Here is a 12,512-nt window from a genome sequence, read left to right as displayed (position 1 = left end):
GCTGGCGCTGCGCTGCGCCACGTGCGCGCGCGAGTTATATATATATATACGTATACACTGCAGGTACCTGCTGGCGCACCGCACCCGCGCGCACCCCGAGGCGGCGGCGCGCGCGCTGGCGCTGCGCTGCGCCACGTGCGCGCGCGAGTTATATATATATATACGTATACACTGCAGGTACCTGCTGGCGCACCGCACCCGCGCGCACCCCGAGGCGGCGGCGCGCGCGCTGGCGCTGCGCTGCGCCACGTGCGCGCGCGAGTTATATATATATATACGTATACACTGCAGGTACCTGCTGGCGCACCGCACCCGCGCGCACCCCGAGGCGGCGGCGCGCGCGCTGGCGCTGCGCTGCGCCACGTGCGCGCGCGAGTTATATATATATATACGTATACACTGCAGGTACCTGCTGGCGCACCGCACCCGCGCGCACCCCGAGGCGGCGGCGCGCGCGCTGGCGCTGCGCTGCGCCACGTGCGCGCGCGAGTTATATATATATATACGTATACACTGCAGGTACCTGCTGGCGCACCGCACCCGCGCGCACCCCGAGGCGGCGGCGCGCGCGCTGGCGCTGCGCTGCGCCACGTGCGCGCGCGAGTTATATATATATATACGTATACACTGCAGGTACCTGCTGGCGCACCGCACCCGCGCGCACCCCGAGGCGGCGGCGCGCGCGCTGGCGCTGCGCTGCGCCACGTGCGCGCGCGAGTTATATATATATATACGTATACACTGCAGGTACCTGCTGGCGCACCGCACCCGCGCGCACCCCGAGGCGGCGGCGCGCGCGCTGGCGCTGCGCTGCGCCACGTGCGCGCGCGAGTTATATATATATATACGTATACACTGCAGGTACCTGCTGGCGCACCGCACCCGCGCGCACCCCGAGGCGGCGGCGCGCGCGCTGGCGCTGCGCTGCGCCACGTGCGCGCGCGAGTTATATATATATATACGTATACACTGCAGGTACCTGCTGGCGCACCGCACCCGCGCGCACCCCGAGGCGGCGGCGCGCGCGCTGGCGCTGCGCTGCGCCACGTGCGCGCGCGAGTTATATATATATATACGTATACACTGCAGGTACCTGCTGGCGCACCGCACCCGCGCGCACCCCGAGGCGGCGGCGCGCGCGCTGGCGCTGCGCTGCGCCACGTGCGCGCGCGAGTTATATATATATATACGTATACACTGCAGGTACCTGCTGGCGCACCGCACCCGCGCGCACCCCGAGGCGGCGGCGCGCGCGCTGGCGCTGCGCTGCGCCACGTGCGCGCGCGAGTTATATATATATATACGTATACACTGCAGGTACCTGCTGGCGCACCGCACCCGCGCGCACCCCGAGGCGGCGGCGCGCGCGCTGGCGCTGCGCTGCGCCACGTGCGCGCGCGAGTTATATATATATATACGTATACACTGCAGGTACCTGCTGGCGCACCGCACCCGCGCGCACCCCGAGGCGGCGGCGCGCGCGCTGGCGCTGCGCTGCGCCACGTGCGCGCGCGAGTTATATATATATATACGTATACACTGCAGGTACCTGCTGGCGCACCGCACCCGCGCGCACCCCGAGGCGGCGGCGCGCGCGCTGGCGCTGCGCTGCGCCACGTGCGCGCGCGAGTTATATATATATATACGTATACACTGCAGGTACCTGCTGGCGCACCGCACCCGCGCGCACCCCGAGGCGGCGGCGCGCGCGCTGGCGCTGCGCTGCGCCACGTGCGCGCGCGAGTTATATATATATATACGTATACACTGCAGGTACCTGCTGGCGCACCGCACCCGCGCGCACCCCGAGGCGGCGGCGCGCGCGCTGGCGCTGCGCTGCGCCACGTGCGCGCGCGAGTTATATATATATATACGTATACACTGCAGGTACCTGCTGGCGCACCGCACCCGCGCGCACCCCGAGGCGGCGGCGCGCGCGCTGGCGCTGCGCTGCGCCACGTGCGCGCGCGAGTTATATATATATATACGTATACACTGCAGGTACCTGCTGGCGCACCGCACCCGCGCGCACCCCGAGGCGGCGGCGCGCGCGCTGGCGCTGCGCTGCGCCACGTGCGCGCGCGAGTTATATATATATATACGTATACACTGCAGGTACCTGCTGGCGCACCGCACCCGCGCGCACCCCGAGGCGGCGGCGCGCGCGCTGGCGCTGCGCTGCGCCACGTGCGCGCGCGAGTTATATATATATATACGTATACACTGCAGGTACCTGCTGGCGCACCGCACCCGCGCGCACCCCGAGGCGGCGGCGCGCGCGCTGGCGCTGCGCTGCGCCACGTGCGCGCGCGAGTTATATATATATATACGTATACACTGCAGGTACCTGCTGGCGCACCGCACCCGCGCGCACCCCGAGGCGGCGGCGCGCGCGCTGGCGCTGCGCTGCGCCACGTGCGCGCGCGAGTTATATATATATATACGTATACACTGCAGGTACCTGCTGGCGCACCGCACCCGCGCGCACCCCGAGGCGGCGGCGCGCGCGCTGGCGCTGCGCTGCGCCACGTGCGCGCGCGAGTTATATATATATATACGTATACACTGCAGGTACCTGCTGGCGCACCGCACCCGCGCGCACCCCGAGGCGGCGGCGCGCGCGCTGGCGCTGCGCTGCGCCACGTGCGCGCGCGAGTTATATATATATATACGTATACACTGCAGGTACCTGCTGGCGCACCGCACCCGCGCGCACCCCGAGGCGGCGGCGCGCGCGCTGGCGCTGCGCTGCGCCACGTGCGCGCGCGAGTTATATATATATATACGTATACACTGCAGGTACCTGCTGGCGCACCGCACCCGCGCGCACCCCGAGGCGGCGGCGCGCGCGCTGGCGCTGCGCTGCGCCACGTGCGCGCGCGAGTTATATATATATATACGTATACACTGCAGGTACCTGCTGGCGCACCGCACCCGCGCGCACCCCGAGGCGGCGGCGCGCGCGCTGGCGCTGCGCTGCGCCACGTGCGCGCGCGAGTTATATATATATATACGTATACACTGCAGGTACCTGCTGGCGCACCGCACCCGCGCGCACCCCGAGGCGGCGGCGCGCGCGCTGGCGCTGCGCTGCGCCACGTGCGCGCGCGAGTTATATATATATATACGTATACACTGCAGGTACCTGCTGGCGCACCGCACCCGCGCGCACCCCGAGGCGGCGGCGCGCGCGCTGGCGCTGCGCTGCGCCACGTGCGCGCGCGAGTTATATATATATATACGTATACACTGCAGGTACCTGCTGGCGCACCGCACCCGCGCGCACCCCGAGGCGGCGGCGCGCGCGCTGGCGCTGCGCTGCGCCACGTGCGCGCGCGAGTTATATATATATATACGTATACACTGCAGGTACCTGCTGGCGCACCGCACCCGCGCGCACCCCGAGGCGGCGGCGCGCGCGCTGGCGCTGCGCTGCGCCACGTGCGCGCGCGAGTTATATATATATATACGTATACACTGCAGGTACCTGCTGGCGCACCGCACCCGCGCGCACCCCGAGGCGGCGGCGCGCGCGCTGGCGCTGCGCTGCGCCACGTGCGCGCGCGAGTTATATATATATATACGTATACACTGCAGGTACCTGCTGGCGCACCGCACCCGCGCGCACCCCGAGGCGGCGGCGCGCGCGCTGGCGCTGCGCTGCGCCACGTGCGCGCGCGAGTTATATATATATATACGTATACACTGCAGGTACCTGCTGGCGCACCGCACCCGCGCGCACCCCGAGGCGGCGGCGCGCGCGCTGGCGCTGCGCTGCGCCACGTGCGCGCGCGAGTTATATATATATATACGTATACACTGCAGGTACCTGCTGGCGCACCGCACCCGCGCGCACCCCGAGGCGGCGGCGCGCGCGCTGGCGCTGCGCTGCGCCACGTGCGCGCGCGAGTTATATATATATATACGTATACACTGCAGGTACCTGCTGGCGCACCGCACCCGCGCGCACCCCGAGGCGGCGGCGCGCGCGCTGGCGCTGCGCTGCGCCACGTGCGCGCGCGAGTTATATATATATATACGTATACACTGCAGGTACCTGCTGGCGCACCGCACCCGCGCGCACCCCGAGGCGGCGGCGCGCGCGCTGGCGCTGCGCTGCGCCACGTGCGCGCGCGAGTTATATATATATATACGTATACACTGCAGGTACCTGCTGGCGCACCGCACCCGCGCGCACCCCGAGGCGGCGGCGCGCGCGCTGGCGCTGCGCTGCGCCACGTGCGCGCGCGAGTTATATATATATATATACGTATACACTGCAGGTACCTGCTGGCGCACCGCACCCGCGCGCACCCCGAGGCGGCGGCGCGCGCGCTGGCGCTGCGCTGCGCCACGTGCGCGCGCGAGTTATATATATATATACGTATACACTGCAGGTACCTGCTGGCGCACCGCACCCGCGCGCACCCCGAGGCGGCGGCGCGCGCGCTGGCGCTGCGCTGCGCCACGTGCGCGCGCGAGTTATATATATATATACGTATACACTGCAGGTACCTGCTGGCGCACCGCACCCGCGCGCACCCCGAGGCGGCGGCGCGCGCGCTGGCGCTGCGCTGCGCCACGTGCGCGCGCGAGTTATATATATATATACGTATACACTGCAGGTACCTGCTGGCGCACCGCACCCGCGCGCACCCCGAGGCGGCGGCGCGCGCGCTGGCGCTGCGCTGCGCCACGTGCGCGCGCGAGTTATATATATATATACGTATACACTGCAGGTACCTGCTGGCGCACCGCACCCGCGCGCACCCCGAGGCGGCGGCGCGCGCGCTGGCGCTGCGCTGCGCCACGTGCGCGCGCGAGTTATATATATATATACGTATACACTGCAGGTACCTGCTGGCGCACCGCACCCGCGCGCACCCCGAGGCGGCGGCGCGCGCGCTGGCGCTGCGCTGCGCCACGTGCGCGCGCGAGTTATATATATATATACGTATACACTGCAGGTACCTGCTGGCGCACCGCACCCGCGCGCACCCCGAGGCGGCGGCGCGCGCGCTGGCGCTGCGCTGCGCCACGTGCGCGCGCGAGTTATATATATATATACGTATACACTGCAGGTACCTGCTGGCGCACCGCACCCGCGCGCACCCCGAGGCGGCGGCGCGCGCGCTGGCGCTGCGCTGCGCCACGTGCGCGCGCGAGTTATATATATATATACGTATACACTGCAGGTACCTGCTGGCGCACCGCACCCGCGCGCACCCCGAGGCGGCGGCGCGCGCGCTGGCGCTGCGCTGCGCCACGTGCGCGCGCGAGTTATATATATATATACGTATACACTGCAGGTACCTGCTGGCGCACCGCACCCGCGCGCACCCCGAGGCGGCGGCGCGCGCGCTGGCGCTGCGCTGCGCCACGTGCGCGCGCGAGTTATATATATATATACGTATACACTGCAGGTACCTGCTGGCGCACCGCACCCGCGCGCACCCCGAGGCGGCGGCGCGCGCGCTGGCGCTGCGCTGCGCCACGTGCGCGCGCGAGTTATATATATATATACGTATACACTGCAGGTACCTGCTGGCGCACCGCACCCGCGCGCACCCCGAGGCGGCGGCGCGCGCGCTGGCGCTGCGCTGCGCCACGTGCGCGCGCGAGTTATATATATATATACGTATACACTGCAGGTACCTGCTGGCGCACCGCACCCGCGCGCACCCCGAGGCGGCGGCGCGCGCGCTGGCGCTGCGCTGCGCCACGTGCGCGCGCGAGTTATATATATATATACGTATACACTGCAGGTACCTGCTGGCGCACCGCACCCGCGCGCACCCCGAGGCGGCGGCGCGCGCGCTGGCGCTGCGCTGCGCCACGTGCGCGCGCGAGTTATATATATATATACGTATACACTGCAGGTACCTGCTGGCGCACCGCACCCGCGCGCACCCCGAGGCGGCGGCGCGCGCGCTGGCGCTGCGCTGCGCCACGTGCGCGCGCGAGTTATATATATATATACGTATACACTGCAGGTACCTGCTGGCGCACCGCACCCGCGCGCACCCCGAGGCGGCGGCGCGCGCGCTGGCGCTGCGCTGCGCCACGTGCGCGCGCGAGTTATATATATATATACGTATACACTGCAGGTACCTGCTGGCGCACCGCACCCGCGCGCACCCCGAGGCGGCGGCGCGCGCGCTGGCGCTGCGCTGCGCCACGTGCGCGCGCGAGTTATATATATATATACGTATACACTGCAGGTACCTGCTGGCGCACCGCACCCGCGCGCACCCCGAGGCGGCGGCGCGCGCGCTGGCGCTGCGCTGCGCCACGTGCGCGCGCGAGTTATATATATATATACGTATACACTGCAGGTACCTGCTGGCGCACCGCACCCGCGCGCACCCCGAGGCGGCGGCGCGCGCGCTGGCGCTGCGCTGCGCCACGTGCGCGCGCGAGTTATATATATATATACGTATACACTGCAGGTACCTGCTGGCGCACCGCACCCGCGCGCACCCCGAGGCGGCGGCGCGCGCGCTGGCGCTGCGCTGCGCCACGTGCGCGCGCGAGTTATATATATATATACGTATACACTGCAGGTACCTGCTGGCGCACCGCACCCGCGCGCACCCCGAGGCGGCGGCGCGCGCGCTGGCGCTGCGCTGCGCCACGTGCGCGCGCGAGTTATATATATATATACGTATACACTGCAGGTACCTGCTGGCGCACCGCACCCGCGCGCACCCCGAGGCGGCGGCGCGCGCGCTGGCGCTGCGCTGCGCCACGTGCGCGCGCGAGTTATATATATATATACGTATACACTGCAGGTACCTGCTGGCGCACCGCACCCGCGCGCACCCCGAGGCGGCGGCGCGCGCGCTGGCGCTGCGCTGCGCCACGTGCGCGCGCGAGTTATATATATATATACGTATACACTGCAGGTACCTGCTGGCGCACCGCACCCGCGCGCACCCCGAGGCGGCGGCGCGCGCGCTGGCGCTGCGCTGCGCCACGTGCGCGCGCGAGTTATATATATATATACGTATACACTGCAGGTACCTGCTGGCGCACCGCACCCGCGCGCACCCCGAGGCGGCGGCGCGCGCGCTGGCGCTGCGCTGCGCCACGTGCGCGCGCGAGTTATATATATATATACGTATACACTGCAGGTACCTGCTGGCGCACCGCACCCGCGCGCACCCCGAGGCGGCGGCGCGCGCGCTGGCGCTGCGCTGCGCCACGTGCGCGCGCGAGTTATATATATATATACGTATATACTGCAGGTACCTGCTGGCGCACCGCACCCGCGCGCACCCCGAGGCGGCGGCGCGCGCGCTGGCGCTGCGCTGCGCCACGTGCGCGCGCGAGTTATATATATATATACGTATACACTGCAGGTACCTGCTGGCGCACCGCACCCGCGCGCACCCCGAGGCGGCGGCGCGCGCGCTGGCGCTGCGCTGCGCCACGTGCGCGCGCGAGTTCGCGCACCTCAACTCGCTGCGGAGGCACCTGCGCGCGCACAGCGGCGAGCGGAACTTCCTCTGCTCCGTGTGCGGGAAGGCGCTCTCCTCCCGGGAGCACCTCAAGTTCCACCTGCGCATACACGCCGGGTACAAGCCGAACGTGTGCGGGACCTGTGGCAAGGTCGGTTTCAACCGCTTCCTCTTCCTCCTCGCGTGACCCGGCATTTACATTTGTCTATCGTGTTGTGTTGTGATGCTCTCTATCGTGATGGCATACTCTTCACATCTATATGACGTGTATGACGCATTATGGCTCATTTTTTATCAGTTCCTTCTTGGCTCTCGGAGAGTTCACACTCCTCGTCCATACTTGATGCGGCTCTGACGCGTCACAACACAACACTGGCGCGTGTACTAATCTGATGCGCTGTGTCGCTGCACCGCCCCCCGCACCTCACCCCTCCTGACGCGGACCGGCATCGCTTGTGATGCGACACAACACGAGCCGTCACAACACACGGCATCAAAGAAATGTGAATGCAACCATATTAAATATATGAAACCGATACCGTTCTGATGCATCACAACACAACACGACAGACAAATGTAAATACGGCTTTACCCGACATTTTGCCACGGCTCATGGGGGAGCCTGCGGTCCGCTTGACCACTGATCCCATGATTTGACGTAGACACTAGTTTTTGACGTAGACACTAGTTTTGGGCGAATTTTAACTAAGTACTATGTATGAAAGTCCGCGTGTCGATTTCTTTACGAAGACATTTACTTGCGCATAGCGAAGGCCGAAACTTGGTACGTTCTAGTGCGGGAGAAGGAGTTACTGTCAAGAGAGCATTTGAAGTTTTATCTTAGAATACGTACTGCTTGTAAACAATATGTATAAAACATACATAACGAACAACTTTAACCATATATAACAATTCTCTAAATAAGATAAGTACAAATTAAGTTATTAAATAAACTAAAACTATAAATAATTTATAATAACATAAAAGTAAACTTTTTTTTATAGCCTGGAGTGTCCCACTGCTGGGCAAAGGCCTCCCCTCGCTTTCTCAAAAGTAAACTTACCTATAAAAACCTAATTATAAAAAGAACACCCCATTTCAACTCTCTGCATGAATTATGAACAGTGACGGAATCTTTTTTATAAATTTTCAACAACGAACAAAAAATCTAGAATGCGAATGAATGAAATCTCATTCTACAAAACCAAACACTGGCGTTTTACAAAATACATGATTGCTCGTTCCAGGGATTCGTGAAGAAATGCAACTTGACTCTACACGAGCGCGTGCACTCCGGGGAGAAGCCCCACGTGTGCAGCCACTGCGGGAAGGCGTTCAGCCAGCGCTCCACGCTCGTCATACACGAACGATACCACAGGTAACACCACGCTCTACCTCGTCATACATGAACGATACCACAGGTAACACCACGCTCTATACCTCGTCATACATGAACGATACTACAGGTAACACCACGCTCTACCTCGTCATACATGAACGATACCACAGGTAACACCACGCTCTACCTCGTCATACATGAACGATACCACAGGTAACACCACGCTCTACACGAGCGCGTGCACTCCAGGGAGAAGCCCCACGTGTGCAGCCACTGCGGGAAGGCGTTCAGCCAGCGCTCCACGCTCGTCATACACGAGCGATACCAAAGGTAACACCACGCTCTACCTCGTCATGAACGATACCACAGGTAACACCACGCTCCACGCTCGTCATACATGAACGATACCACAGGTAACACCACGCTCTACCTCGTCATACATGAACGATACCACAGGTAACACCACGCTCTACCTCGTCATACATGAACGATACCACAGGTAACACCACGCTCTACCTCGTCATACATGAACGATACCACAGGTAACACCACGCTCTATACCTCGTCATACATGAACGATAATACAGGTAACACCACGCTCTACCTCGTCATACATGAACGATACCACAGGTAACACCACGCTCTACCTCGTCATACATGAACGATACCACAGGTAACACCACGCTCTACCTCGTCATACATGAACGATACCACAGGTAACACCACGCTCTACACGAGCGCGTGCACTCCGGGGAGAAGCCCCACGTGTGCAGCCACTGCGGGAAGGCGTTCAGCCAGCGGTCCACGCTCGTCATACACGAGCGATACCACAGGTAACACCACGCTTAACGAGCGGTAGCACAGGTAACACCACGCTTCACGCTCGGCTGCACCCTAATTAATCGTTTTCATCACACTAGCTACACGTATGTTACACGTACGAAATTAGGCAGAAGTTTTTGAAGTGAAAACTTCTTTAGCGGCGCTGTGCACTTTTTATGATGGGGAAAAAGTCAACTCGCGACAGCGACAGGTCACGTGACCGTAAGATTTGTAAGACGTAAGACGGATACGTGACCTGATCGAAAAACTGTTATAATGTCATTGAGTTTTCACTTCTGCCAGCACTCCCGGAGTGCAACCCGTTGTTTTTTTCCCTCACTCACTTCCGTGAGTTGAAGAACAGACGCGCAAATTGAAATTGATTCAGACATATTATCCATATCATGGTTAGTAACAATACACTCGCGTGCAAAAGTATTGCATCACTTTGCATTTTTTCGTCCGTTTCGTCTTTGTAATTCTAGAGCCGATTCTGAAAATTTTGGTATCAACTGAAAGCTTATAAATAATCTAACGCATTAGAAAATTGGGAAATTTAATGAAATTTCAAATCTGAAGACTAAAAAAAATCAGAAACTGAAAGTAGCGACATAATGGTCGAGAAATAAATTTAGGAAAGTTAAGAATAAAAGTCATTTATTTAATACAAAATAAATTATTATTATTAAATTAAGTAATACCTGGTGTTGCCACCCCTAGCCCTCCTCACACAAATCAAGCGGTTTTTCATAGACCTAATTAATTTTCTAATGAAATCTTGTGGAATAGCGTCCCACTCCTCCAGCAAGGCTCCCTTCAGCTCCTCAACATTGGCCGGGGCAGGATTCCGCTTCCGAATCCTCCTTTTCAGGTAGTCCCACACGTGTTCAATGGGGTTAAGGTCCGAGCTCATCGCTGGCCAGTCCATGGTGTCGATGCCCACTTCGAGAAGGTAGGCTGCGGTTACCCTAGCGGTATGACACGGGGCATTATCCTGCATTAGGATGAACCCCTCATCAAAAATACCGGCATAAGGAACAACATGTTCCTCCAGGATGTCAGTAATGTATTTTTCACCACACCAGCTCGGAAAGAATTACTTTGCACTTCAAAAACGAATAGCAAAATTGCATTTTATCCACATGTGAGGCAAAGTAATCAAATGCAAATTTTGAGTTGTTTTCTTATGTTTGCTGGTAGAATTGACTTTTAAATGATGATTTTGGATGATAAATATTTATTAACATTCATTTGGATTTGATTTTGTTTGATATTTTACATATTTGCTTCGGGTTGGTGTGGTGAAAAATTTTGTGTTTCACTCGGGGGCAAATTTTGTTTAACCCTTGTGCTTTGAAACCCTCGCAACGCTCAAGATTCCATTTTTCGAACCACTCGCTACGCTCGTGGTTCAATTTTGGAATCTTTCGCTTGCTCGGGTATCAATATTAGCACGAGCGGTTAAACAACAACTTTGCCCCCTTGTAAAACAAATAACTATTGCAGCGGTCAATCCACCGCCACGGCCCCCGCCAGGAACGAAAACCAGCTCTGTTCGCGCGTCGTAGGAAACGCCGCCCCAGAACATCACGGATCCACCGCCATAGGCGACCCTTTCGGAGAAGCAACAGCGGGCGAACCGTTCTTCTGGCCTTCTGTAGGCTCTTCCTCTTCGGTCACATCCATTCAAACATATTCTGCACTCGTCCGAGAAGAGAACTGGGGTCCATTGCTCAATGGTCCAGTCCATATGATTTTCTGCAAACTCTCTTCGGGCTGTACGGTGTCGTGCCAGCAATCTGGGCCCCGTTGCAGGCCTCCTGGGTGTCAAGTTCGCTTTCTTGTCTTCTTCTTATTGTCCACTCACTGGCAGCCACTCCTCGTATCTCACGCAGACGCTGCTGGATGGCAACGCTTGTCAGGTGTCGATCGGAGAGATGTTGTGACAATGAAGCGGTCGTCCCTCTCTGATGTACACTTTTTGCGGCCGCTTCTTGGTCTTGAAGTAAAGGATCCAGTCCGTTGGAACCTCTGGTAAACTCTGCAAACTGTAGATTGAGTTCAATTCAGCGTGACAGCTACTGAACGTTGGCTACGCCCCTCTTGCAGGAGCTGGACGACTTGGCGGACTTCAGCTTCAGTGGTTTCCATTTTTCACAGGTCTTCTTCACGGGAAAATATGCGGAGATGTGTACCGGTCAACTTTTGATAAGTGACTGATAACAACCCCTCCCCTACCCCCAGTTTTATAGGGGTCAAGGGTAGCGCAACTCGTGCGCGTGATAACGCGAAACCGCTCACAAATCGGGAAAATGCCGATAATTTCAAAAATACTGGGCCGTTTTCCATGTTTTTTAACTTTTCGTAAAACTAAAACTTCAAGGGACATGATCCCATTAAAATAATTAATCGAAAATAACCGGCTTACAAAATTATTGGGTGCAGTTGAAAAAATGCAAAGTGATGCAATACTTTTGCACGCGAGTGTATAACAAAACACAACAATAAAGATAAAGTGCCTATATGCTTAATGTATGTGTTGTTTGCAGCGGCGCGCGGCCGTACGTGTGCGCGCTGTGCGGCCGCGGGTTCGTGGCCAAGGGGCTGCTCTCCATGCATCTCAAGACCACCTGCATCTAGCACCACCACTACACGCCACACGCCACACGCCACACGCCGCACGCCGCACGCCGCACGTCACCTGCCACACGCCACACGCCACGCCGTCTGACGGCGATACCTCCTACATAACCAGCTGACTGAACAAAACTAGACACCAAAGATACATTTAATGAGAAAGATGAGTAAAATCTGACACGATTTCGTGCTTCGAATTTGATAGGTAAACGAGATGGCGCTGTACAGCTCCATACATTTTGTGGTAGGTAAGA

General features: G+C 59.6%; 1 protein-coding gene across 1 annotated transcript in view; it reads left to right on the top strand.

Annotated features, from left to right (window-relative positions):
- Positions 1–12,293, top strand: part of LOC134675680 (zinc finger protein 260-like) — a 34,209-nt gene extending 21,916 nt beyond the window's left edge. The window contains exons 11-13 of the mRNA XM_063534007.1: positions 7,362–7,611; positions 8,708–8,838; positions 12,171–12,293. Of these exons, the coding sequence (XP_063390077.1) occupies positions 7,362–7,611; positions 8,708–8,838; positions 12,171–12,261 (472 nt within the window). The 3' untranslated portion in view covers positions 12,262–12,293. The remainder of the gene's footprint in view (positions 1–7,361; positions 7,612–8,707; positions 8,839–12,170) is intronic.
- Positions 12,294–12,512: the final 219 nt, after the last annotated feature.

Source organism: Cydia fagiglandana, chromosome 22, assembly GCF_963556715.1.
Source record: "Cydia fagiglandana chromosome 22, ilCydFagi1.1, whole genome shotgun sequence".
Classification (NCBI taxonomy): domain Eukaryota; kingdom Metazoa; phylum Arthropoda; class Insecta; order Lepidoptera; family Tortricidae; genus Cydia; species Cydia fagiglandana.
The sequence above is the reverse complement of the archived record's forward strand: the minus strand, read 5'-3'. Positions and strand labels throughout refer to the sequence as shown.